Below are 26,945 nucleotides of genomic sequence, written 5' to 3'. Positions count from 1 at the left end.
ACAGAACAACAGAGTGTTGTGTGTGAACAGTTCTATGTTTATTCCTTTCTTCCATACTTCTAACGAGCCATCATTTCGTTTTATCATCGTCTATACTATAATAGCATTTTACTCTCGACGGTAACCATCGGTCGGTCGACTTTCCGCTTTTAGTTACCCCCTTCGTTGTACAATCGCTTAAGTAAATTGGTCACAAATTTGTGCATCACACTTACAGCGCAGGTAAAGCGCCGACACTACGGCCCAGAATTCGCGCGCTTCGTTTGAATTGCACAGCGGCCCACAATATGCACCGCTTTTCCGTGGGACAGAAGCGGCTGATCACGAGCAGATCGTGTCGATCAGATGCAATCTTCAACATCTCGCACTTTGTGGCTTTGCTTTTATTTTCGGTATATCTAAGAAGAAGAGGCTCCCTGTACAATCCATGCCCAGCCAAGTTAGGCCGACGGACGGCCCACAGACATCAGCAGGTCGCCACTGGCCAACAACAGTAGTGACCGAATCAAACTTTATCGAACAATGCGTAATAAATGTCAATTTCAATACGGAAAATTCTTGCTGAATCGTCAGCAAAAGGAGAGAATAGCAAACAAAAAATAGTCTATTTTGCTTTTGCTTGCTCTGCTTGTTAAGCCCGGGCCGCTGTTAAGAATGGTTAACATGCATTCCGTTCCAACAAGATGGCAACTGAAGGACGTCTTTCTGACCATTACAAAAAAAATTCCGAAAAAGGTAAATCTGAAACTCTAGAAAATTACTTCTGCTCTCACGTGGGCCTGGTTTTCGCCCAGGCGTAGGCGATGCCTGCCTACTTCGTCGCTCATGCCGTTTTGTTTATGTCTCCTTATAATTTTCCCTCTAATGTTACTCGACCATCTATAATCTTCGGTGGCAAAATAGCAAAGAAAAACCACGCAAAGACAACCGAAGAAAAAGCTTGTAGAACTGACAAACTTATCATTACTTTTAAATTAACTGTATTGCTGTGAATTTTTTTTTAACTCGATGAACTGCAGCTCGATTCATCTGACCATGGGTTCTGCGCCACCGTGGGTTTGCTTTTTGGTTCCATCGGCACCTACTGGCATTTCAGCGGTAGCCGTCCCATCGAAACGGAACACGAGTACCTTCGGAACTCGCGTATGGAGCAGCAAAGGCAACAGCGCTCCATCCACTCTGTTTTACCTCATGTTCCCCTTTCAGCGGTAGATAGTAAAAATCACTGCTTATAACAGTCAGTCTGGCAGCGAGGCAGGCAGTCCGATAGATAGACAGACATTCGGCTAAACTTTAGCCAGCGACAGTTCGCTCGCTAGCTAGCCAGCTCCCCGGTCGTCGCAGCGGCCAGCTCCAAGAGACAGCGAGCAGCGCCCAGACTCGGCAGCTCTCGCTGTTGTGCAGAGACGACCACGGCGAACAGAGCCCCTCAGCTCATTGTCGTTTGTCGTCTGCTACTGTTGGTCCTGCCGCCGCTGCTGCCGCTGCTTCTCGTTGGTTGTCGTTTGGCTACTGGCTGAATCGTGCACAACCACATCACCAGTACCGTCCGGGTTGATTGAGAAGACGAATACGGGTAGGGATAGGACGGCGGGACGGCAACGGCGAACGCAGAAAAGGCCACAGACTCAGGGCCGAGACAATATTAAGGATAACAAACGCGAATTCTAGTGGCGTTGGTGTCTGTGTCGTCGAATTCTCCGGTGGAACAAGCGGACGAGTGGGTGCGAACGTGCTAAATATCGAAGAATAAACAACACTGCTGCGAAGTGTTCAGCCTACGACACCGCAGTCTGTTCTCGTGATCGTTTGTTGATTGTCGTCGAACAGTGGCGTTGACTTGCGACTAGGCAGCGGGATAGTGCATGTTCCGTTTAGCTGCTATGAGTGTTTCTGCAGCTGGCTCCTATATTAAAACGCGGGGACGGTCTTACAGCAGCAACGATCTGCGTGCGACTCAGGAAAGAGGTATACAACAGTAAGCCAGTATCGTCAGTGGAACAGCAAAATCCGTTGTAACTGAACAACTGACCACAAGCACTCCGAAAAAAAACAGAAAAATAGTAATAAATATTAACGCTAAAAGTCACACCGTTAAGCTAATGTGTCGATTGCCAGATTTGCGCTTGTAATCTCACTTGACGTTATAGCTGAACCTTGTTTGAGCAGCCAGCTCAAAGGGCATGTTTACTTGCCAAGCTGACTCGTAATAAAATTGTGTCAGATCAACGTACAATCGAGCGCCATACGCAAAAGCCACAGCTGCTAACAGCTGCTGCCGGATGTAGCGCGGCCGTTTGTTTATCAACAGTGTACGGAGCTTGTTGGTGTCATCATCAAATTGAAAAAAAATTCTAGTGACGCAGTGACCTACGCAAGTACAGACGCTGAGGTGCAGTTACGGACGTTTGTTAATGATACCATATCATATCTATGGAGTAGTTGCCGGTTTCCGGATACTTGTGGTATTAGGAAGGCCATTACCGCCGCCGCCAGATTGTGGTAGTGCTGCTTCCAGTAGAATCTGTAACCCGGATAGGTTGATGCTACAGTATATCGCTTAGCTAGTTGAGGAAATGCTGGTTTGTTCTTTGGTACAACAAAATCAGTGGTGTCAGCAACAACAGGAACAGTCCACCGAATGGCTAAAGAAGGACGTGCCAGCAATCATCTGCAAGTCAGCTCCAAAGTCATCGTAGTCAGATGATTCGAAGATCAATGAAATACTAGAAACCGACGTCTCCAAGCATCACAGCTGGGAGACTCGCTCAAGAAGCTTGTTGACAGCACTGCGTGTCGTGAATTGCATTGCGGCAATCATCACTTCCCCACGCCGCAAACCGTCAACGCCACGAATCACGGTAAGGCCGTTGACGGCGTTAACGTGGAACGGAATAATTGATCGTCGACGTGTTGTTCGGTAGCGATAAAGCGTTGGCGCACTGCCCAGTGTCCATATCGGGAACGAAGGTTTTGCGCGAGTCTCGGGCCTCAACGCGCTGTTGTGTGCGACGTGTATTAGTATCCTTATCTGTTTAGTGTGTAATTGGTGTTTGAGTCGGTGACCAATGGCTCCTGCTATGGATACCCTTACGACAGAGGAACAGCGCCAGGTCGTTGAGCTTGTGCAGGACTTCTTTCGGTATCAACTACACAAACGGGGCGTCCGGTGGAATCCCCCAGGCGTAGGAGCGACTACGGCTGATCCTCCAGACATCTGTATGGCTCTTCGTGGACTCGGTGACGAGTTTCTAGCGAAATATCGGGAAAATGTCGTACAGATGGTGGAACGGTTTGACCTGCCCAATGGCTATGTGGAACCGGCGTACGCTTCGGTTCTGGATGAAATGTTCGCCGAGGGCATTTCATGGTCGCGAGTTGTCGTTTCGTTCGTTTTTTCCGTCGAATTTGCCTATCATCTTATAGAGAAGCAGCTGGCAGGCGAGCAATGCATCGAACAGACTTCTCAGTGGCTTATGAACTACACCGCTTTGCGAGTTGTACCCTGGGTGCGAACGCATACGGGATGGGTAAGTGAGGCTGAAGCACATTAAATGCTGAAAATGGAAGTTAGCTCACTGGTAATGTTTTACAAATTTAATTGAACATACAATCCTGAATACGATCTAATCAATCATGTCGTTTCATGTTTCGTCGGAGCATTTTCCGAAGCCCAAATCCCACATACTTTCGAATGCTATACTCTAAAATCGTATAGATATAACTGAACTTCTCTTTGTTTCATATCTATGTGATAAGAATAACAGACGACAAGTGTTTGAAGACATGTCAGCGCAAAATGCAATATTTAAATTGACTGTGTAGACACGCATAATCACGTGGCCTATCTACTAGGCTAATGAGATGGCTACCGTTTTGTATCTATAGGACATATGTATTTTCAAGATGCCAGTACAACGTTTTCAGGACGTAGACGCATGTGTAAGCTGACCCTTTTGGAAAGCAATAAAAGCGCTTCCTCAGACGACAGCATGGGTCGTAAGAGATTGGCAGTTATACACAACAAAAGACGTCATCATCACAATCATCACTGGTGATAAATATTCACATTAACTAAAATAACCGCAGAAATAGTGTTGGCTCAGCTGGACGATCAGGGGTTATATGTAAAGCGTATACAATGGCTTATTGTTCAAATGAACAAAAGTCACTTATAGTTAGACATCGGTTTATTCTAGTAGAAGTGCTGCAATCTCATTAATCCTATGGAATTCTCAATGATTTAGGTGACTATTCAATTGCAAAAGTAATTCAAAGCATAAAGCTAGACTGCCTAAACTCGAACGTTTCGTTTCTTCTATCGAGAACCAACTGAAGTTCTGCTCCAAGCTCTGCTGCATGACACATCATTTGAAGTGACAAGATTTCATATTAGTGTGTTGGCTTCACATGTATAGAATCTGTCATTGTGGCCGGATACAAATTTAATCTACAATGGTCCATACACATTTAAGCCCACTGAAACTATGAACCTAGTAATTTCCAAAAATGGAACAATATCTGTGCTTTCCTTCTTCGTATGTGTGCCATTATTTAAATAAGTGCTATGCTAGAAAAGTTTACACACGCCAATCTCCTTCAAATTCCGACTTTGTCTCCGTGATGATAATGTAGCTTTAACGTGTTGGCATACTAGTGTCATGAACACGTGGTGGTCTACGTTCGACCTAAGTAGTTACACCTCGTTTAGTGTTGAGAACCAGCCATCTGTTTCTGAAATGTAAAACATTTGAATTCAACTCTGACCATGTACTAAAAATTAATTTGTAAAATAAACCAAAATCGTCTCCAATTACTGTGTATACAATCAATACTGCGAAGCGAATCTAGCGAGAGTTTTCCTAGATTTTTACCATAGAGTTTGTTTATAATCAGCAACGAAAAAAAAACAGACTTTGCACAAAACTTCCGAATCATATATTCACATAGAATAGATGTCTACAACCATGAATTAAATACGTTCCACGGAGTTTTATTCAAGCTTAACACTAACTTCTACAAGTATCTTTACTCTCCAGCTTGATTGTTTGCCGCAATAACTTCCCCATGTGCTAAGTGACGCACATTTCACTTATCAGTCCCCTTAGTTCTGAGAAGGCTTTGCAAACTACACCGATTTCTGGACGAGTTACATAGCCGAATCCGAGCTGGCTACGGACCTGACGCTACGGTCAGGGCCTCCGCCGCTGCCGGCATCACAGTCGCAAATGTTTCTTGTCGTCTTCCAACAAAATGTCGTTGCGTTTGTCTCGTACTATCCGAAAGAAAGGCGCAGCTCGAGCTGGGAAGATAAGAGGCCAGGAGAATGGAGAATGACGGTCGACCGGGGCAGAAAATCCAAATGGGATCGCTCCGAAGCAGCGAGGAGCTAGTAGTGAACGACGAGCGAGCACATTCCATTCGATTCCGTTCCCACGCCCCACAGTTTCGCTGCTTCTAACCGTTGCTGGTGGAGCTATCGGTTTGAGAGCAGTGACGTCTTGTCAGCGTACGTCAGCTCCTATTTATTTAAGACACGTGTGGCTTGGTCTTCTACTGGCTGAATTGTTGACATGTCGAAGGCGAAACTGGCTTTTCTGTTAAGACGACTTCGCTTGCTGTTTCTGGAGCTTTTGTCTCTGTTACGATATGGGCTGCCAGAGGCTACTGCTGGTACCAAAGCGAAGACCAATTCGGCGTCAATGAATAACCAAAGAAATAAGACTTAATTTACTAATAAGAACAAATCCAACAAACCCACTGCGGCACCGCTGTTTGAAACTATAAGCGATATGATCGGTAACAAAGATTGCATCGTATTTGTACGGGTTACGAATGTATTAGAGCCGGATTTTTCATCGAGGAATAAATAGTTCGAACGATTGCAGGTGAATCCTGTAAACGACTCACCCGCCCCCTTTGCTACTGACGATCGGCATTGCGTAACACAAACATGTTCAAACAAACCACCCAAAAGTACCTAGATAACAAACGCAACTTATCTCCCGAGCAAAGCTATTATATGAAAAAAAACCTTGTATATCCAAACCATCTTCAAAACTACAAGGAAAAAAGAAAGTAAACTAATCGTTATATCTCCTTCCCTGTATCAGCCGCGAGCAATAGTCTTGTCGCGCAAAACAACTATATCAGTTGAATAGAACGGACTCACAGGCTGAATCAGTTTGGCGCACGCTTACGCATGCGGCTGTCGTCAGTTGTAAATGGTGTGTTGACGTCACAGGTAGCGCACGAGTACACATTATTACCAAGCAACAAACACACAGGCACGTCGTCGTCGTCGAGCTCATCTCTCAACGTCGAAATTGTTTACAACGCCGACCTGCTGTGCACCGTGAATCATGGTATTATGCGGGAAGTCGCTCGAACAAAGCTTAGTTCTAGTTAGATGCTAGCGACCTGTCGGATAGTTGAGACGTACCGATAACAATGATATTTTTGTGTTGCTTGCACTACTATTATGTGTATTATTGTTATTAGGACTACTAAGCTAGCACATTCCGATTTTTTTCGTAGTGTTTGAGTGCGTATGTGATGACAGTTTGCCAAAAAATGATTCAGCGGCAAATTCGCAGTGGAGCAAAGCAGTTCATCTGGGTTTAGAGCGTTTTCAACATTGCAAATGCACTTCGACACTTAAGGCGAGCACATTGCGTGTGAGAATTGACGACGGTTGCGTTCGCCTATCGGAATATTAAACTCGTATTTCGTACGATGGGTGGAATGAGCATAGAATTGATACATTGGTTGAGCGCAGTATTTGAGGATCGATAAACTTTTTTGCCGCTTGGAAAACACGTGGATAGAGTATCAACCTATTTTAAGGCCTATATGATGCAATGAGTAAACTAATTGACGGAATTTACACCGATTGCGTTTAGTTAGCTTAAGCCAAGTCCAAATTTTATTGCGTTAATCCTTGCAGAAATGACGGCTTCACCATTTTAGATGGTCGTTAATGCATAGGTCGTCTCTCAACGATAAAGTCTTGAGCCAGTTTGGGTCACGTAGTAGCGGTTGAGTATGCATATTGTTTGATACGGAATTACCAGTAAGCTTCCGGGAAACATATCCATATCACAATACTATTACGTGTAGACAGCGAAACATTAGTTATGTCTCATTCTAAGCTCGCATACTAGTTTGGTTTTTCTCATTAAAACCAACGGTTTCATCGCGCTCAATCCGAATGGTGAGCGACTAAGGCTAGGCGTATTCTGAGCGTTATAGTTCTACTCCCAGTCAACTCTTTAGCTATAGAAGGAGGAAACGGGCCTAACAACGCGTTAGTGAGGAGGCTCTTTTTTAATATTCCACGATGGCCTATGACACTATAGTATCACAGAAATAATTTTGTTTCCACTCAGTGTATTTCTTAGGCTTCGCCATTATGTTTTTCAGCCCCTTTCTTATGAAGATATTCCTTTAAGAGAAATGCTTGGCCACAAAAAAGATTGTCATCGAAAAGATCCCTATCGTATACTCTAATAATAACTGAACGAAGCCTGCTTTCTGGTTAAACTCTTACAATACGGGCTGCACAGTATGGTAACGGACTAACATTATACAAAGGTATCAGTTTAAAGGCCGGCCTTAAGTTTAGACTGTGTCCCTCCATTTTTGTATCGATATCAATAACTATCGTTTTAGTTGCAAAGGGCAGAATGCCTATATGAATTGGTATTATTCGTTAGCTGTTGTTGTCGGCATGTGTTGTTATATTCTGTTCACCTCTCTTAGAAAGTTCGAGAATTGAGGTCTCACTATGGTTTGCCCGGCCCAGTGCTTTTCCACTTTTCGTTCCCACCCTATAAACGTAGGATCGGAGTCTCCTTATACCTACAGAGTAAGCGTCTAGTCCATAAAAATGGAGCTACATTTTCTTTAGGTCTCCCAAGAGAAGATAATTGAGGGAAGTTACCCTACGGTATTCAGGACAGCTCCAAGAAAGATACGCCGCAATAAAATATCATAGGACTCAAATGCACTGTTGTATATTGCTTTACTGAAGTCTTCATTCTACAGTGCTATAAGCGCTATATTCTAGAAAAAGCCGCAACTGTTATTAAAATATGGCCGTTCTTATTTCTAGTAATCACTAAATGCTTGGATTTAGCGTATGACTAGAAGAATCAATTTTCACCATTGACCTGCCATTCTACCGGTTCACGACTCTATTTCCTAATTCAGCCGTCTAATCCAACTTGATCTTTATTCTATTGTCTTCTCATGCAAAAAGGAACCAATATTAAAAGGAATCTTAAGCTAAGACAGAGGGATTGTCTTTGAAAGGACTCTACCTGTCATGCATTTCCCCAGGGTCGTGAAAGCATCCGGCGATAATCTTACCACTCATACTACCAACGGCTTCGACGCATCTTGAGCGCGTATTGAAAGCCAGGATGACGATTCAAACGGAATCCCACATCGTTGCCTATTTAGTGTCTGTTTAGATCCGTGTGTGCGCGAGCTTTTGTGCGCGAAGAGCCTACTCCACCAAACTTCCTTCTTGGTTCCGGCTTTCTTTGGTTTTTAGAATGCTCTTCAGCGGCTTCTGCCAGAGCTGCTGGCACAGTGCCTTCCGCTGCTGTTACTTCAGCTTTTTGTCCCGAATTGTTTCCTCGAACTAGTGGTATCCGATTCTCTAAGCCATCATTGGTAGAAGAAGCTTGCGTCTATACTCTCTCCTGCTGTTGCCTCCGCTGCCTCTTCTACGACCAAACACAACGCCGTGGCAAGAGCAGAAAAATCCAGTCAGAAGGGTCTTCTCTTCTGCTTTCGGCCGACCGCGCCAGCATCATCGACTTTCCTTCCTGCGGTAAGCCAGCCATCGATAGCCGCGGATGCGCTATGTTTCTGCCGTAGGTGTGTGTAACAATTACACATCGAAATCATTGGATTGTCGGCGACGTCACTGGCTACGGGGAGTTAGAGGGTGACTTGTCAGGCCACATTCCACGCCGGTCACCATAGCAGCGACGGTGGCAGCAGCAGAACTAAATGCCGTTCACGGACAAGAGTCGTCCGGCGCAAAGAAAAGCTGAAAACAGCTACAAGCTAACCGGCTGAAGAGGAACGGAAAGAAAAAAGAAAAGCCGGAGAAAACGCGAGGGCCCGTCGTAGATACATGCTCCCCTACGACCCTCACATTGATAGGGCCAGTCATTTGCTAGAGCCGAACAGCCGAACCATGCAGGTATTCAGTAATAGAGCCAGACTCACAAATCGGAGCTCACAATAGTAGGCTTTGAGGGCCAATGGTGAAAAGAAACGGACAACGGTAAACAGGAATCGGCGCCGGTTTACCAGCCAACTATTCGAAGATGAGACCTTCTGCAAATTTTTTTTTGGTTGAAAATTCCCTAGCCAGTCTCCCTCACTCGGTCCAGCCGTCATCTTACTGTCATTCTTTTATGTGAAGGAAAAGTTTGGCGTTCTTTAGCTATTTTTAGCTTCTTCTCGGCTTGACGACACGCCGCGGCTGTCGAAGCCATGTGTGCGTTTTTGGTCGCGAGAAAACCTGAGGAGTCGAGGAATTTTTAGTCTGAAGCTGTCGCTGTCGTCGTTCTCTCCGTGGTCGCTGCGGCGGTTATCCTTGTGTGACTACCGCTAGCGGCTGCTGAAGAATATCGCCGGAATAGGGTCGCAAACAACTGCAAGCCGCAAAAACCAGGGGAGGTGGTCTTGAAGCCGAAAACTTAGCAGTAACGAGGGCACGCCAATAATGGCAACTTGGGGCTCGTCACTAGTAATATTCGTTCAACCGAACATTTAGTGAGGGAACTGTTAATTGGCAGGCGTCGCGCGACTTCCGACAAAGTGGAGATTTTTGCGGTGACTGTTATTCGGCAGACGCGTGCAATGTAAGGAAAACAATAGGACATAGAGAAACTAATTAAAATATTTCAAATTTAAGCATTTAATAAGATCTGTCATTGTGCGTATATAATAATGTTAATGAAAACTTATTAACATTATTATATATGCAAATTGTTAATTTGCAATAGCTCTCAATCTAGAAGTGTCTAAAGAACCGATGGTCGTAGGTCACGATCGTTGTGGATTGTATTTAGCGTGCTAATTTCATTGTACACCCCACAGATCAATATATATCTATCTATCTATATATATATATATATATATATTTGTGATGATGCAGTACTAAGTTTCAGCTGACAGGGTGGCATCGCCCGAACCAATTCCACCGTGAAACCCTAATCCACTTAGGCAGCGTAGTACACAGTAGTCTGTGACTTATATTCTAAGTTTCGTGTCGTCTGCGTCTTCCGTTTGAACCGTTAAGGTTGAGATTCAGCTGGACATCGTGCGAAGCAATAAACCTAGAGAGAGAGAAGGAGGGGGATTGAGATTTGTCGCGATGCGAAAGTGGGTCATTATTGTCAAAATGTATCGCTTAGATTACTTGCTTCAAAATGGCCTGCATAATCATTCGCATACATAGACTTTTGATCCCTATAGCTTGCTAGCGTCAATCAAGTTGACACCGCAACAAAATGAACCTGGCGACGATGATGATTTACTATGGTTGTCGTATCCAATGTGGCTAATGGTTTGGTTGTATTTACCATTGTATCATTAACAGTAGGACTGGTATCGTTTCGAGGACCTTTTTTGGGATGAAATTTACTAGGAGTAGACCCGTAGCCAACCCATAGATAAGTAAGTTGAAGTTACGACCGCATCAGAGAATGTCATCTTTACACCCCTGTACGTTACGATAGTTTTATTTCAATTAGCTAGTAAAGACTTGGAAATGATATAGCTGCAGACGACCCATTACAAAGCAAACCTGTACCGCGTATGACTTAGACATTTCTGAATCTACTAAATGCATTTGGCTACTCTGCTTAATATAACCATTTACTGACCTATTTTTTTGATAACTGTCACCAAACAATTACGAAGTGAGTCGGTTCCTGGTAGAAGAAACGGAATATCTATGAAAACAATAGAATGGAGAGAAAGACTAAATTTGGCATTGTTTGGTCGTAAAACAAAAATAACTAAATCGGGATCCCGATTAACGAAAAGCCCGCAAATGCCCATACCGGAGAAATGAGCATTTGCAGATATGATTTTACGCTTGACTGCAGCCAAAATGACAGTAATTACGATAACGTTATGCTCGACAATGTGTCGTGGGCGACAATCTTGCCAGTTTGTCTTTGACCTGTACTGAATGAAGCGATTTTCCCCATTTATAGTACGAGGAGCATCTGCAATGCTATTATATGTGATTTATTAACAGCGTCTCTCTTATGCTTATGCAAGTTAACTGGGGCACACAGGGCGTCATGGCTTACTATAGATAAGTGCTCAATAATATAGCTACGATGTTGGCAGTAAATAAGTATATCTCTAGTTGTGACATCTTCTGGTGTCGAAATAGTGTTATATCCTTGCCCTCTACGAATCGCGAAAATTTGATCGAGGAAATTCAAATGTCCTGTATAGAACTATATTAATTTTTTATTGTCTCATATGACTACGCGACTACCTCTCGCCTACTGTCTACGGGTTCCTACTTTTGTTGGTGTAAACAAGGTGAATTCATGATCTTTAGTTAGTTTCAAAAAGCCGAACGACTCGCGACCATGATTGGCAATTAACAAAGTAACACAGGCAGGACTTCGCTAAACTTCTTTTGAAAGCTCTGTTACATCGGGATAAATTTGTGTGTCATAAACCTGGCTTTGATGTTGCATTACCTAAAAAGAAGACAAAGGGTATTTAGGTATGCCCATGGTTACTTGCTTAACTTGGCCTGTGCCAACTTACCGTGTGATGCACATGTAACGCCTTTCCATAAAGTGCCTCATTCAAATTGTGTAAACCCGCTAGATTTTAGGCCCGTTAAGTTGTCTAGTAACGTTAAGCCTGGGTGGCCATGTTTCGATTTACTGTTTTGAAAGTTTACCATACGAATGATATAAAAATTCTTCTGTCGAAAAATCGTACACTTCCTTAACTAATAGCGGAGCCTACTTAGCATTATTTTGGGTAGTCTAAAGTGGACCTTTTACCTTTCAATTTTTCACCGACGGGTGACAGTTAAAAACTGCATTGGTAGCGCAGCAGGATTGAAAGGTGTTGCATTATATTTCTTACACATACATTGAGTATACAGAGAACAGAAACGCATCATATGGCAAACTCTGGCTGATGCTATTCTCTTATAATGCGATCTGCTGGCTAACCACTGTCGAACCTCTGGTGCCTGCCAGGCAAACAAATCCTTTCACGCAACGGTTTTTCCCAATCCTATCGGACGTGATCAGAGGCTGTCTTAAGCGCATCCGGTAGATTTAATGTGGCGCTCTCGCTGTGGGCTCACTTAGTCGCTTACCGCCTGTACATTAGCACGCGTTTACGAAGCATACGTCTTCGTGCTCGTGAAATGAGCGTTTATCGGCTGTTGTCGGCAACAGTTTCATCCCCGAATAAAAGTGCGTTGAGGCACTGCTCGGAACGCGGCCGGGGAACCGCCTCTTAACAGAGGCGACACATCGACCCATTTTTCACCCATTTGCGGTTGAGGTTGGCTGGTTGAGTTCGGGGCAAAAGGAAATTTAGGCGTGCTGCCTCCGCTATTCTCGTCCGTTGCTGCACTCGTGCCGTATTCATTTATATAGCAGAGACGGACGAGCTTTTAGATGAACTTCGAGTGGTCGACCAACGTTGTCCATATCCAAACCAACCTTTAGATCCATTCAAGTGTCCATTGGTCCGATCGGGTCCAAACTGGTCCTATGCTGAAGGGCGTCACGTTCACTTGAAGGAAAGACAAAGACTGACTTTTTAGGTGAATTAGCGGTTTATACGGCTTTAAAACTCATTATTATGTATTGAATTGCTGTTGGTCGGAGGCCTAGGCATCGTTACTAAAATCAGTTCTCCTTTGTTAAAAATTTTCGTATCTAATTATTACTATTGTCTGTCCGATCCCGAACAATTTATACCTCCAACAGAATTGTCTTTATAACAGTATCTCGATGTTTAAATACATCGCCGATTCTTGATAATTCAAATTAATTGGGTCACCTGAGTGTGAAAACAAATGTCAAGCTAATTCTTTACGCAATTAGAATTAGCAATTTCTTTTTAAAGTGAATATCGTTATCAATTATTAATCGGATCAAGCAACTGAGCAAAAAAAATCGATTCTCTTGTTTGGGTAGCCTAAGCAACAGCTAATATTTTAGCATCTAGATCAATGTAATAACAGCAACGACGTACCTTGTATTTAAATGGCAACCGAAAAAAAGCAAATATTGCATTTAATTTCCCTTACTCCGTTCTAGTTAAAAGTCTAAGAATGTGTTTGTGACCGTTTACAAACTATAGATGTTATTACTATTATGATTGGATGTTATTATTAATGTTGTGATTGGATTAATCTAGCTGGTAGGGTTCTGTAGCATCGTTTAATAATGAGGCCTGGTGACAACAACGGCGCAGCAGCAGCGTTGTAGTTGTCGGGCCCCACTTCGTTTTTTAGCGGTTGCTGATGATGAAGAATCTGCTAATCTATCGTACCGATTTCTGGCTGACTTTTTGGTTATGTGGCCATCCATGAGTCCAACACTATCGAATGTGAAGCATAAACTGCGACCACTATTCCCTCTCGTACGTAGCGAACAGTTCTGACCAGCGTAAAATCGTGTCGGGCCGTCTGCTGTCTGCATTTTGTAGCGCATCTTGCATTACGTCCTCAATGCCTAAACGCGGTGCGAAGCAAAAAAAAGAAATGACAAATTATAAGTAGCACAAAAAATCGCTTATGTCAGTACGTGTCAGACACAGTAACAGGCGACGGCATGCAATTGCGAACCCGAGAAAAGCACAAAATTCCTTTGGGATGACGAAAATGATGATAGTGATGAGGATGATCTTGTTTAGGACGAGCAGAAGGCAATCGAGGTAAATAAACAAGTTCTACAACGACAAACACAAAGTAATGATGTTGTCTTTGCGTTATTTCTTAGCCGGAACGGTTATGTGTTCGGATGTAGTGTTCCTATGCTGCTACCGCTGCTGCTGTGGGGGATCTGTATCCCCAGGTCAGTCGATCAAGAATCGAGTCGATGCAGAAGCTGAAGAGATTAGCAAGTAAATAGACTGTCATAAGTCAGCATGGTTCGATCGCAAGAATAATTAATTTTTCTGCAAATCGATTAACTTTTGTATGGCCAATTACTGCAATTAATGCTGTTTATTTCAAGTCGTCGCAATTGTACTAATGATAAGTATCGTTGGTCGGTGTTAATAGCAAGATATGCTGTATTTGCGAGTTCAGTGCTCACAAAATGAACCACTCTTTGGCTGATTGGACATACACTATTCCCTATTAGATTTGATTGTTGTTACCAATCACGAGGCAAAGGGCGTCAATTAACATTGTTGTTGCTACTATTGCTATTAACTTTGTCAATAGTAAAGTTTTCACAGCAGGTACGTGGAGGCTTGCGGGCCTTTAAGCGGTCTATTTGCGTTGCGACCGTAGACAAGGTTTTTGATGTTTGTTGATGCTACTTGATCGGTAACGACACCATCGATAATGTTGTTATTGACATATGTTACATAAAATGTGTGTGAAAGATATAAAAGATAAGAATATCAACGCTTCTGCGTTCGAATATTATTAATAGCATAAATAGTTCATAAATATAAGTTTTATTTTAAAGTATATCTACAGTTTTGCTTATGGTCCATAGTGTATGTATACATACTAGTGCATTCAGTAAGAGTTCGTGATACCATTGAGACAAGTTACTTGTGTATGTAGTATCAACGAAGATGATCTCTTTGGATCAGATTTAAACAATGACATAGAGGTGGGCGAGCATCGACGAAATCAGATCGATTAATAACTTACTATTGGTCCTTTTAGATGAGAGTAATACTAATCTCATTCGCGAATAAGCGAATAGTTAATTTTGAAAATAAACAACGAGGATGCCGCTAGATCGCATTTGGAACACGTAATAAGGCTTAATTATAAAATCATTATGGACTGGTTATAGTCAATACAAATATGTGATAATTATTTTCCTAGCTTTGAGATAATGCGTAGCCATTTAATAGATCTGTATTGGATTTAGTGTGTCATCTCTTTAAAATAACAAAAGTTGATGTAGGGAGGTCTCAGGACGTCTCAACTAGCGACTGCTACGTGCATGATCTGCAAAAATTCGGAAGATCATTTGCCTCGTTCTCTTGACGATTTTTTGATCGAATTTATATTTATGCAATATACGTGTATGCATCGATGGAAACAACTCAGTCTTCTCGACAAGCATATCTGGCCACTTTTTAATTAGTTATGGTTACTATAAAATAAGCCATTCGCATATCCACTTTATAGCACATTTGTGGATTCATAACAGAGCTTACTTTTGGAATTCTAAAAACTCTGATTTTTCACTGTGAAGCCTTCTGTGAATTTTACTTTAGCAGATTTGAAGATTTGATAACGACTGGGTCGACAAATTTCAAGTAGTGGTATGCCAAGCTGAGCATCTGTCTTACAATAGATATTCTCGTAATCGAGCTGTTGTTGAGCTCTTAGGCTTGTTTTTGTCCATTGAACCCATCGTTAAATTTAGCGAAGTTCTCATCTCGGTGAGATGGTAAAGGCTAAAAAACTAATCCTCATTCACACCCCATAACGTGACTATCGTTACCATCAGAATCAGTAAGAACAACTTTGTGGTAAGATGCTACTGAGGATGTTATTTGGGAAAGACCCCAGCCGGACCGCCATGCAGGAGCGGTAACAACGTTAAGAAAATGGCAACGTTTATTTGTTGTAATACCGCGTTTATTTGTTTCGAGTCGGATCAGTCGTTGTAAAATTGATGTTCGTAAGCGATGCGCAGTGTTGTGCTTAACTCCACCCGGATCTGGTCATTTCTCTGAAATCTGTTCACGACTGTTTTGGTATGAATAGCGGTCCGGTGAGACTGATATGAAGGTATCGAGCTTGTTCGGCTTTGAATCATCCGACTCATGTAACGTGTTCTCGATTATTCTTCAACTTCAATAGTTTGACGTTGTTTGAGAACGTTAGGTACCCAGTGGACCTCAATGTTTAAAATATTTTGGACTTTCACGGATTCGACAAAGGTGCTGCCTGTCTTGAGCTGCCTTCTAAGAAAGCGTCGGTTTGGTAGACACGATTCTGTGGTCACTTAAGTACACTAAGACTGCCGTCTAATATCCTTTCAATTGTTGACAAGCTAAGTTAATGACGCGCGATTATATACACGCATTAAAAGCCACGCGAAGTGTAGTCCGATTATAGATTCGAAGCATCACTTCAGCGCGATGTGATTAGTTCTTCTTTTCATTGCAGTGCAGACGGACGTGCCTATCATGTTGTTCGTTGTTAAATTTTGTATTAACTTTCCAATGGAAACAAAGCCAGGGGTGACGACACTATAAAGCTCTAATAGGCCTTGATCGTGCACCAGCAGCAATTTTACTAAACCCCAATGGACAACGAGTTTAAATGATGTCTCCCTTCTGATTTATCATTGATCATCTAACAGGTAAAAAAAATTATCCTTAGATACACAAAACTGTAATGCTGACACGCCTACACCAACCTGATTTTTTGGAGTACATGCCGAAATAAAATAAAGGTGACCACAATTTTATGTAACTACATCTTGATGTTGTAGCCGATTTCTTCAACCCATTTGCCTGTCTTTATTACATATCCTCATCCATGTAATTTTTTTTCAAAGTACTATTTATCGCCTCTAGGACAGGTAGTTATGTCTCGTCGTTGTTTCTCTTCGAGCAGTTTTGCTCGTTGATTCCTTTCCCGTGGAAAGAACCTCACCTGTTGTTGAACTAAGAGGGCATCAGCCATCGATGCGTCGTACTGACACACAATACATTGATCGAGACTTAGCCACGATACTGTATCGTGTGGTGCACACCGCTCGGCAGTGAGGCCTGAGAAAAATTCTGGTTTGATCACGAGGTCGTGGGGGCATTTTCATTTTTTTCCTTCCGCGTTTTAGAGCGCTGTACGACGCGCTAAGCGCGATGTACATCAAGATTCGACACACACCGGCAAACCTACGATGCGTGAGGCTAATGGGATCCGATCATAACAGCAAAATCAAACAACTACGATATATTTCTGTTGAACGATCCAGTTTTTACTGCTGTAACAGTTTATGTAATGCGTTTTCTCTAGGTAATATCTGCAGTTTGACTTTGTTCGTTGAGATTGGTACGGCCAAGGTTTTTCTCTGTTTGTCTCGTGTATTTCGACATGTCAATCCCGTTTTGATTTTGCGACGCCTTTCCATATCGTGGGGCTTCGGCCTTTATCCAGCCAGCTCGTCCAACCAGATGTTATTCAATACTGCTATTGAGAATCAATAAGCAAGTTCGTAACGATAGTGATTGTACTGATGAGTACGACGGCGATTAGTGGAAAGTCGAAAGGAAAGATACCAATGATAACTTGCATGAACTAATGCTGACCAATCGTTTCACCAGTCACTGTAAGAGACCAAAGAAGCTCATCATCTCGTGCATGATGCGAACAGTGCGCTTACTGTGAACAGACACAATCGATGTGCTGTCCCCATAGTTCAGCTTATGTCGCCTGATACCATACCAACTTATTTGAACCTACTGCTGAATCGCTACGACGGTGTCGACGCTCTCAACACTGCTAGCTCAAACGCTACCACGGCAAACGCCCTTATGTCGGCTTCCCTTGGGGGCAGGCCGAACCACGACGCTCCCACAACGCTTGGCAATAACACGAAAGCGGACATGAGATGTCCTCTTCATGGTGGTCTTTGCTTGATGACGTTGTTGCTCTTGGGCGTATTGATGATCACCGCTTTGAAAAGTGAGTAGACTAGGAAGGTAAATCAAGGAAGAGGGAGGGCAATCATTTGGAGCTACCGTAGGAACTCCCATTACTCCCATAATATAACAATCCCTTAAAGGTACGCGAACAAACGCCGTATATTTGTAAAGGCCTAAACAAAGACGGGATATAGTTTTTCTATGAGCTTGAAATTCGATTTGGATGGAAATTGCTATGCGAAAATTATAAGAAATTTTATTTTATTTGTCTTAATCAAGTATTGTTTAATGGTCAAATGTATTAAAGATTTTATGTAAATAAATTTTCAGAATCACCTATTTTTAGGTATAACATTAAAAACTCGCCTTTATTGTGGTCTAACCGAAGTGGATTTTGCGTGAATTTCGTAACAGACCTACGAAACGGCACGGCAACCTTACTATATTATATATTATAATAATAATATATTTCCTTCCTAATCTTTCATTCTCTTGATTATTTACATATGATAATAATTTTTTCCGATTCTGTGATTTGAACCAGCATGGCAGCATGCTTGTTAGTTATGGTTGCCATAGCAGGGCACTTAAAAATGCTACAAAAATTAGGCCACCCCATTGACTTCAGGCATACCCGTACGGATGAGCTAGGACGTTCGGTCGGCCTTGACGTTTTTCGACTGCTTTGTTGGCATGACAGGAAATGCCTTCCAGATGCGAGGATAGGTTGCTACCTATAGATGGTAACTAGGTGTACTATGCTCATCATAGTGACAATTTGACAATGTCGGTATATGCCTATATATATAAGGTTAGGCAGTTTGAGAGAGATGCTTGACAGTTTGAGCATTTTCATTTTACGTTTGCTGAAGTAGCAACAGAGTGAAATTGAGTAGAAAGTAATAGAAAGAGTCTGAAATTCTGTAATTATCAAGTAACTTTTCCCAGCAATGTATGTGTATTACAGTTATGTGTGTATATATATGATATAAAAAATGATATACTATTCGAATGATTGCAACATAAATTTTTATTTATATATTTACATTACAAAAAATTACACGAAATATATAGCGTTACCTTTTACTGCAGATACTCAAAATTATTACTGTTCTAATCAATACTTGTCGATAACGGTGAGCTGTTGGTTCACAAACTCGATTGTGGCTTTGAGGTCTTCTGATGCACAAAAAATCCATCGATGCCAGGTCTCGAAAAGGGGCTGGATAACCTATTTTTTCGGCACATTTTCCTCCAACATATCTGTTTAGAAGACAAAATTCACCATCTACACCAAAGTCTTTGCAAATGGATAATAAAACAGATTTTAGCACTCAATCTAAATAGTTGGCACCAGTCACTGTTCTTTGAAAAATAACTGTCTAATTTAATCACTATTTAAGTTTGAAACACCCTGTGTATATATATATTATAGTTATATATATAACTGAAATTTGCTAATTATGTTCCAGTCATCCCATAATACAATAATAGAATTTTTCCATGCTTATTAACACTATGTCAGAACTATAACCGCTTGATATAAAGTCAGACGTCTCTACGCTTGGAAATCTTCGCCACATGCAAATTCTACAAATACGGCCTCTCAAACGGACAAACCTTCATTTCGCCTATATCAACACTGATCTATACTATTTTTTGCTGTTTTCTCTTTATTCCAGGCGGGACTCATACAGTTCAAGGAGGAGCATGAAGGAAGCGGGAGCGATGATTACGCTTCGGTGTGGCCTATTTTTCGGAACGCGTTTTGTGGAGTGGCGGGCGTGGCGATCGGTGCATTGGCTCTTGGCGCCTTTCTAACGTCGAGATCGTAAACGGCAACCTTCGTGAATAACTTCTTTTTGCCAGATGCTTTTGCCAGAGCATGAGTTGCTTGTCTTGCGGGAGTCGCTCGGCTCCAACCCTTCTATATTTGGCAATGGACTGGCAAGCTGAAATGGTAATTCGGATAACTATGCGGCCTTGATCGAATCGAGCGGACGATTTTTTTCATCTATGTAGCTTCCACTCAGTTGGCTGACTCATCAATAAACGAGTAATCTAGCAAATGACTTACCTAAGGATGATTACAAAAGTTATCGTCATCCTTTACGATGAAAGAATTCAGCTACACATTTTCGTCGCAGAGTAGCAAACAGTTCGACCAATCCCTTGGACATCATGCGTTCAAGTCAGGGTCAGTAATTCGTATCTAGATAATACACTCAGGTCAATGTAGAATCGATAAAAATGAAAAACAAAAAATATACGGTGAGGTATGAATGGTAACGCGGATGAGTTGGAGAAGCTATTCACGAAAAGGCAAAACTTGAAAAGACAAAAAACATGTTGAAACAAAAAAAAGACTGAAAAATAAGAGAACATGGCGAAACGAATATAGGCGAAAGACAAAAACAAATAAAACGATTTCTAACAAGGCATAAGGGATATAGATAGAGATAAACACAGACACAGAGTAATAATTAATATAAGCAGAACTAGTCGCACGTGCGTACGATGTACGGGAGTTATATGCGAGTTAAAGCAAATTGTGTATGTGCGTCCACCAAGGGCAAAACGCAAGAGTGTCAGCGCAATTGCTTTTTCAGACTGACGTTTGTCGCTAGGCAACGCTTGCTAGCCACAACACAGTGGACAACAAAACAGATATCACGAAAGTTATTCAACAGCTTTCCACTTATGACTTGTAATTACTAACTTGTAACAACATGAGCCATACAAGACTCAGTGTATTTGCTGCAAGCACAACAACAAGGACGTCGGTCACAAATACGACAGATGGGTAGAGCCTAAAAAAAGCAAAAATATAATCGTCTACAGTTGACAGCACGGCGCTAAAATGTGAAGTGGTACCAGTGTGTGGACATCTATCTTCGCTGTTGTCATTCTTGTCTACTATAATGACATGATTTTCGTACGAGACAAATAACTACGTTCCAAAATCATCTTATTTTTTTTCAGCAGGTACTGAGCATTTATACTCTTTGATTTTTTTTCGTGTCCATTGTACACGTCACAATATGCCCTCTTCCTACAGCGGTTTCCTATGGCTAGAAAGGTGGAAAAGATATTCCGTGAGTCTGGTGAAAAACATCCGCCAATCTTAAAGCGAAAAATCACCATTATTCCTTCAAAATTTCCATATACTTTTCTTTAATTGCTAACTTCTGCAATATTTTATATCCTTTTTTTTATCAGCCTACCGTTAGTATTTGACTAGTTGAAGCAAAAATCCAGAGCTGAGTCGTTTCAACTCGAGTAAAAATCTTATAGATGAAATAAATAATTTCGGGCTCAATTTAAGGACGAAATAAGCTTGTTTCTTTAGCCGGAAGAAATTTTGAAAATACCGCTTTTTTTTACGAAAGAGTGACTAAAAACTACCATGTGCCAAGTGCGACTTTGAATACTTGGATAACTTCGGTGCGGTGACAGCGTAGCATTTACATATGCAGGGCTTCACCACTACAGAATCTTATGTCATAAATAAGACGGGTTGAACAAGCTAATCATTATTACATCATTTCAGATGGTCCCCTGAAGGTGGCCATTTTTCAATCACAACACTTGCATACGCAGTACACAAAACAGCAACGAACATATAAATTTTGTATGAACTAATCGTATTACAAATTGTATGTGTTATATATACATATATATATATATATATATATATATATATACATATATACATATATATATATATACATTAGTAATTAATTATGCTAAGTAAAATTCTTACAGTAACATTTTCTATGATTAAACATTTGCATTGTATATATTGTACAAACGGCGTTACTGTCCGCGGTCGGTTCGACTTCAAACAAGACTGGACTGCGGATAGTTGAAGATAATATTATTATTACGATCGAAAGAAGCGAAGGGATTATTACTGAACACGAATATATGCATGCTTGTGGAACTGATACAGAGAGTAGAAGTGCATCGAAAAAAAATTATTAGTGTTATTTATGTCACATACAAAATGGCAGAAAAAGGTTACTAATAAAAATGAACATTCATTTAATACTGAATTATACACGAAACACTCTTTTTCATCATATCGATAGGATTGTGCAATAGGCATAATATGTTACGCTATTCCGTTTGGTCTCATTGTTGAGATGATTCTGAATGGACAACGTTCAGGTTTTCAGTAATCCACGGTTAAGAGAAGATTATCTCAAAATGTCGATTAGCTTTTAGCTAGTGGAGTTATCTATGGAGTCGTTTATTCTCGATGTACCAACCTCGTATGTCTGCACCATGGTCATGTCTTAGACGCAGACGAAATAATGAGGTCAAAAAAAACCGGCAAAGAACGCCGCTGTTTTATCATAGGCTCTAGCCGAAGGACCTGAATTATCGATCCTATTTACAGGACCAGGTGTTTTAAGCCCCGAGTTTGACGACGCTATCGTACATTGCAAGGTGAGCATGATGCATCTTCCAAGCCCTAATGTCATCCTGTGCAAGGTTCGTCCGCGAAGCGGCTGTGTCTATCTGTTGCCCCGCGCCTTAGCCATTTGCAAGGAGTCCGCATGGATGAAACTCTATATAAAATAGGAGATCGAAAACGAGCCCGAGCACCTCGATTTTTCGCCAATCGCAACCCTTGAGCCTGTCGCACACGAAGATTTTGGTGTTTGATGTTGTAGGATTCCAAAGCACGAGTACAAGTGTGCGAAGAGTTGTACGCTTGCCAAATAGGCTACAAAACGATCTTGACTTTGTTCCGAAAATCGTTTCTTCAAATGAGGCGCACTCGTAGCTTATTATACCAGCTAAACTTCAGCGCATAGGCATACGAGATCTGTCACTATCGACAGTTATGAATGGTAATATAAAATTCGCAACGCGTTCGTTCGGAAAGCTGCTACCCAGCTAAAAATTGTACGAATTGGCTTTCTCGATTTTTTTTTTTCAAAAGAAGAAATATCTGTTGTAGATTTCACGTTAGCGCCAATCGTGTTGCTATATATAGCCAGCTTGTCAAAATTGGCAAGAAATCTTTGGATAAAAATGTCTTACTCTCACATTGCAAACTGATTTACTATTTTTAACGTAACTAGGCAAACATTTTGGGTCAGAAATGTCGGGCTATTTTAGCGGTCCAGACAGAATATGTACGTTTCTCTACACACATCGAATAGATTAGATTGTTTAAACTAAATGGTTCATTATTATTTACTATATGCTTTTATTAAAGGATAAGATCTCTGGAAATTGACATTTTTACTTAGTGTGTGAGTTACCCCAAATAGGTGAACCTGAGTTTTCTAAATTCCCATATATATATATATATATCTTATGACCGATCTATGTATAAATGAGTCGCTAATAAACTTGTTGTTGTTGTTGTTGTTGTTTAGTTCGTTTATTCACGCACACTCGTGTTAGTCCTTCGCGTGAATAAAACAAATTTTACGAATTTTCCTCCCCCCGACTCTATCTTCATTCTTATCTACGACAACTCATCTCTCGGTCCCCCGCATCCATCACTCGGATACCTTATCCGTATTCTCGAATCGTAAAGGTTCTCATGAATTGAAACATTGCCACGTAACTGAAAAAAGAAGAAAAATTACTCCTATTGGTATAATATTATTGTATATTAAGTGCATGTAAACATATCTACTCCACCTTACGAATTAGAAACGGCGTATGGTCAATAAAAACAGTAAAATTTAGCGTTCAACATTTGTGCAATTTATTTTGGTTCATTACAATAGTAATACTATTTAAATCTCGTTTGTCGGTATTGTTGTTTTTTTTACGCCGGCCATTTTATTGAAAATAAGTGTTTTGTAATTGTTATACTAATGTTGTTGGCGCACTCTGTTATTCTTCTTGTTGATGCCATTTGTTATTACCCCTGTTGCTGTTGTTGTGACGATGACCGAGAACGGTTCGTTCGAGTGGACTATATAAATTTATTATCTCTTCTGCTATAAGTTAATGTGTATCCAGGGCTTGCCAGATACTTCGATTATTTCGTTTTTCTCATTACAGAATTATTCGCTGAACCTGACGGGCGATTATTTAATCAGTAATTAGAACAACACCCTATTTTCTTGTACTTATAAGAATTCAACAGCAACAGCAGTAAGTAAGCATAGCATATAATTGCCATACTTGATCTACGAAATCTTCACTTCAACGCTAAGCGTTAAATTTTGTCTTGAATCAACTCAGACTCAAGGTAACTTAGACAAATTATTATAGTTCCTTTTGCTTCCAGACAAACTGTTGCTTCGTATTTTATATGTTAGTTTTTAATAATAGTGCCTTAGATGAGCAGCAACAGCATTCTGGGCTTTGTCACTCTTATGGTTTACTACTTCAAAAGACGAGATGAAAATTTAGAGTTGACCGCCGCGATTAGGATAATGATTCATATCTCTTTCTATACCTATTCGCTCCCTTGTACATGCATCCGTACACTCGTGTATGCATACAAATATATGCATACCTTTGCAAGTTTTTCAATAGTCCCTTCATGGCACAGAAATTTAAGAGAGGAACTTAACGCCGTGTTTTTGGAAACATCATTGTCTTTTTTCTTAAAAATGATGCCGATGCTGATGATGATCATCATCTCTATCTCTTCCATGACCTTATTTGAAACGATCTTTTCTCTTCTTTTTTTTTCGTAATATTTTGTTCACTATTTTCCCTCTTTCTTTTTATAGATCCATTTGTATGTGTAGCATCGGTGTCCTTGTATTGTGCGAGTCGAAATTTCAAACAAAGGGTCAATTAAATTTTTCGAATCTCGACTTGTGCGGGAACATTCGTTGTTTTCCTCCACACCACTGTATGGCTTCTTTTTGTCTTTTAATTTTACGTGCGTCTGTGTGTGTGGATGTCTATTCTGCTATGTATTTTTACTGCTTGTCCTTCGCTGTCATCCAAGTCTCACAAACGTCCTTTTTTTTCCAGAAGAAAAAACCTTCGCCCCATTGAGGAGAGCACGTCTTGTGCGAAACTGTTCCTCTTCAAGGTGAACAAGAAGCAAGATGTCTCCTACTTGCTGCCGTTTTTTACCTCTGGTATACTCGAGCTTCGTTCCCTCTGATTAGTTCACTTGTGTCGCCCAACCAATACCGTTATCATCTAGCCTCTGTTGCCGTTTTTATTCTTACTACTTACCGTCATATATCTAAAGTGTGGTGATAGTGATACGTTGCTAGAAATAGGCGTCTCTCTTTAATTACTCTTGTAATTTTCCTACTCTCTCGCTTCCTCTATGTTTATTTATTCGGTTATATATATATCAGTCAGCCAAAAACAGCTCATTATCGTCTTCTTTCGTATCGTTAGTGATGGTCGCGCTCATCGTTATTATCATCGTCATGTTAATTTTCGTTTTAATAATATTAGTAGTACGTTTATCCCTCTACGATAATATTAGCAATAATCCTCACCGATTTTCTGTGTTTATGTGTATTCAGTTCTGTTTGTAGTTGGTTGTTATCGCGATCGAGACGAAGGTCAGTGTGTTGTTTCAGATGCTCTATCTGTATGAGCAGCGAATGTAGCTTAATTTTGAAAGGTAACGTATGAATTTTTAGAAATTGTATGTATGGCTGGGAAATAAATGTTGGCGTAAAATATAAAACGAGAAAGCATTTTCACACTTGCGAAACTTTGCTTGAATTTAGAGAACATTTAAAAGATCCACGAACGTAAATAGAGCCCATCTTCTAGTAGGGCCATATAGTACACGGGCGAATACACCACTACGAAGCGTTAGCCCTAAGCTAAGTCACCCCGGATTAGCTATACTATTCATACAGTGAATACTTCAAGTATCACATTCCGATTGACACTTTCTGTATTCCGGTGGGTTGCAGTGTACGCAATGATAACGTTGTCCCTATGTTTAGATAGAAAGGCGGAAATAGCAGGACGATTCTCCTGCTCAATGTTCTTTCAACCTGTTTGTTCAAGATCTGTAACGCACAACAAACGTCGCTGTCACGTTCAACGTTCGAAATAAACACACCCAACTCAATACGAGACAAAAGCCGAGACATTTTCTATATTTTCATACTCTATACTGATGTGTGTTTTCATTGGCCGGCTTTTCGCTGACTCGTGAACAATCATGTTCATGTTTGTTGCCGCTGCCTTGTGATGTTTTAATATGGCAAGTGAGTGTGGGCCTGTGTAGGGAATCTGTGCGTGATACGATTGCACTAGGAAAAACTGAATTACGTGTATCGCAGTTATTACGTGTCGTGTGTTTTATTTCTTGTACTCTACAGCCGCTGTCACCATCAGTGCTATTAAATTGCTGTTTTGGCTGTCGCTGCTATTAGGGTTACTGTTGATATACAGAGAAATATTACAAATGCCTTCAAAGAGCCGTCGGACCTGAATCCCATCAACACTATGCCACCTCTAGTTTTTGTCGTATTCGTAGGATCGTTCGAACATTAATGCATCATTTACTTCCACCGCGCTATCTATATATAGCTATGTTTGTTTATTCCTGTATAATCATAATAACCGGTGGAACGAAGCCCGTTAAATAATATATGGGCCACAGCGGTTGGCTGCTTAATACAAGCAGCTTTGTTTTATTTGGTTGCAAAGGGAAAGAACGTTAAGGTGCAAAGTTTACTTGTTTCTTTATTTTTGTTAGTGTTTGTCGACGTGACAATGACATTATCTCAACTTTCGACCAAAGACAAATAACGATTCTTCGATGTAGAGAGCAGGGAGTGGGTATATGGTCCCGACGTGTCGAGCGAGGACCTCCCGCTGACGAGCCCGTTGCTCAGCCGGCGTTTGGCCGCTTTTCTCTACCGCTACGTGATTTCCACACTTTCTCGCATAGTATCTTAAGTATAATAATCATTATAATAATTATCATTAGATTTTTTATTACTCAGGTTACAATCAATAATAATCATCATCATCATTACTATTACTGCACTACTCCTGTTTGAAGTACAATATCTTAGCACAATGACAATGTTAACAGTAGTCCCCCCTACTATCTTCGGTGCCTGAATGAAACGAAAATCTCATATATA

The 26,945-nt window shown here is 41.1% G+C and overlaps 1 protein-coding gene and 1 long non-coding RNA gene across 2 annotated transcripts; one reads left to right on the top strand and one right to left on the bottom strand.

Moving 5' to 3' along the window:
- On the top strand, positions 1-21,938 carry LOC111258742 (bcl-2-like protein 2). Its single transcript, XM_022830225.2, has 2 exons — positions 1-3,530; positions 19,563-21,938. Exons 1-2 carry the CDS (start codon positions 3,069-3,071, stop codon positions 19,713-19,715), a joined length of 615 nt encoding a protein of 204 aa, XP_022685960.1. The 5' UTR covers positions 1-3,068; the 3' UTR covers positions 19,716-21,938.
- LOC147753735 (uncharacterized) lies at positions 18,891-19,589 on the bottom strand. The gene is made up of 2 exons (XR_015310272.1): positions 19,501-19,589; positions 18,891-19,180 (listed from the first exon to the last, which is right to left on the bottom strand). It is a non-coding gene; the product is annotated as an uncharacterized LOC147753735 (long non-coding RNA).
- Positions 21,939-26,945: the final 5,007 nt, after the last annotated feature.

The sequence above is a fragment of the Varroa jacobsoni genome, unplaced genomic scaffold, assembly GCF_002532875.2.
Source record: "Varroa jacobsoni isolate VJ856 unplaced genomic scaffold, vjacob_1.0 scaffold_258, whole genome shotgun sequence".
In the NCBI taxonomy this organism is placed as follows: domain Eukaryota; kingdom Metazoa; phylum Arthropoda; class Arachnida; order Mesostigmata; family Varroidae; genus Varroa; species Varroa jacobsoni.
Note: the sequence above shows the minus strand (reverse complement) of the source record. Positions and strands in the feature narration are given on the sequence as shown.

Excerpts from the sequence above, each read along its gene's own strand:
- LOC111258742 (XM_022830225.2), top strand. The coding sequence starts at position 3,069 with ATGGCTCCTGCTATGGATACCCTTACGACAGAGGAACAGCGCCAGGTC. Across the intron at positions 3,531-19,562 it reads TGCGAACGCATACGGGATGG|GCGGGACTCATACAGTTCAA; the intron begins GTAAGTGAGGCT and ends TCTTTATTCCAG.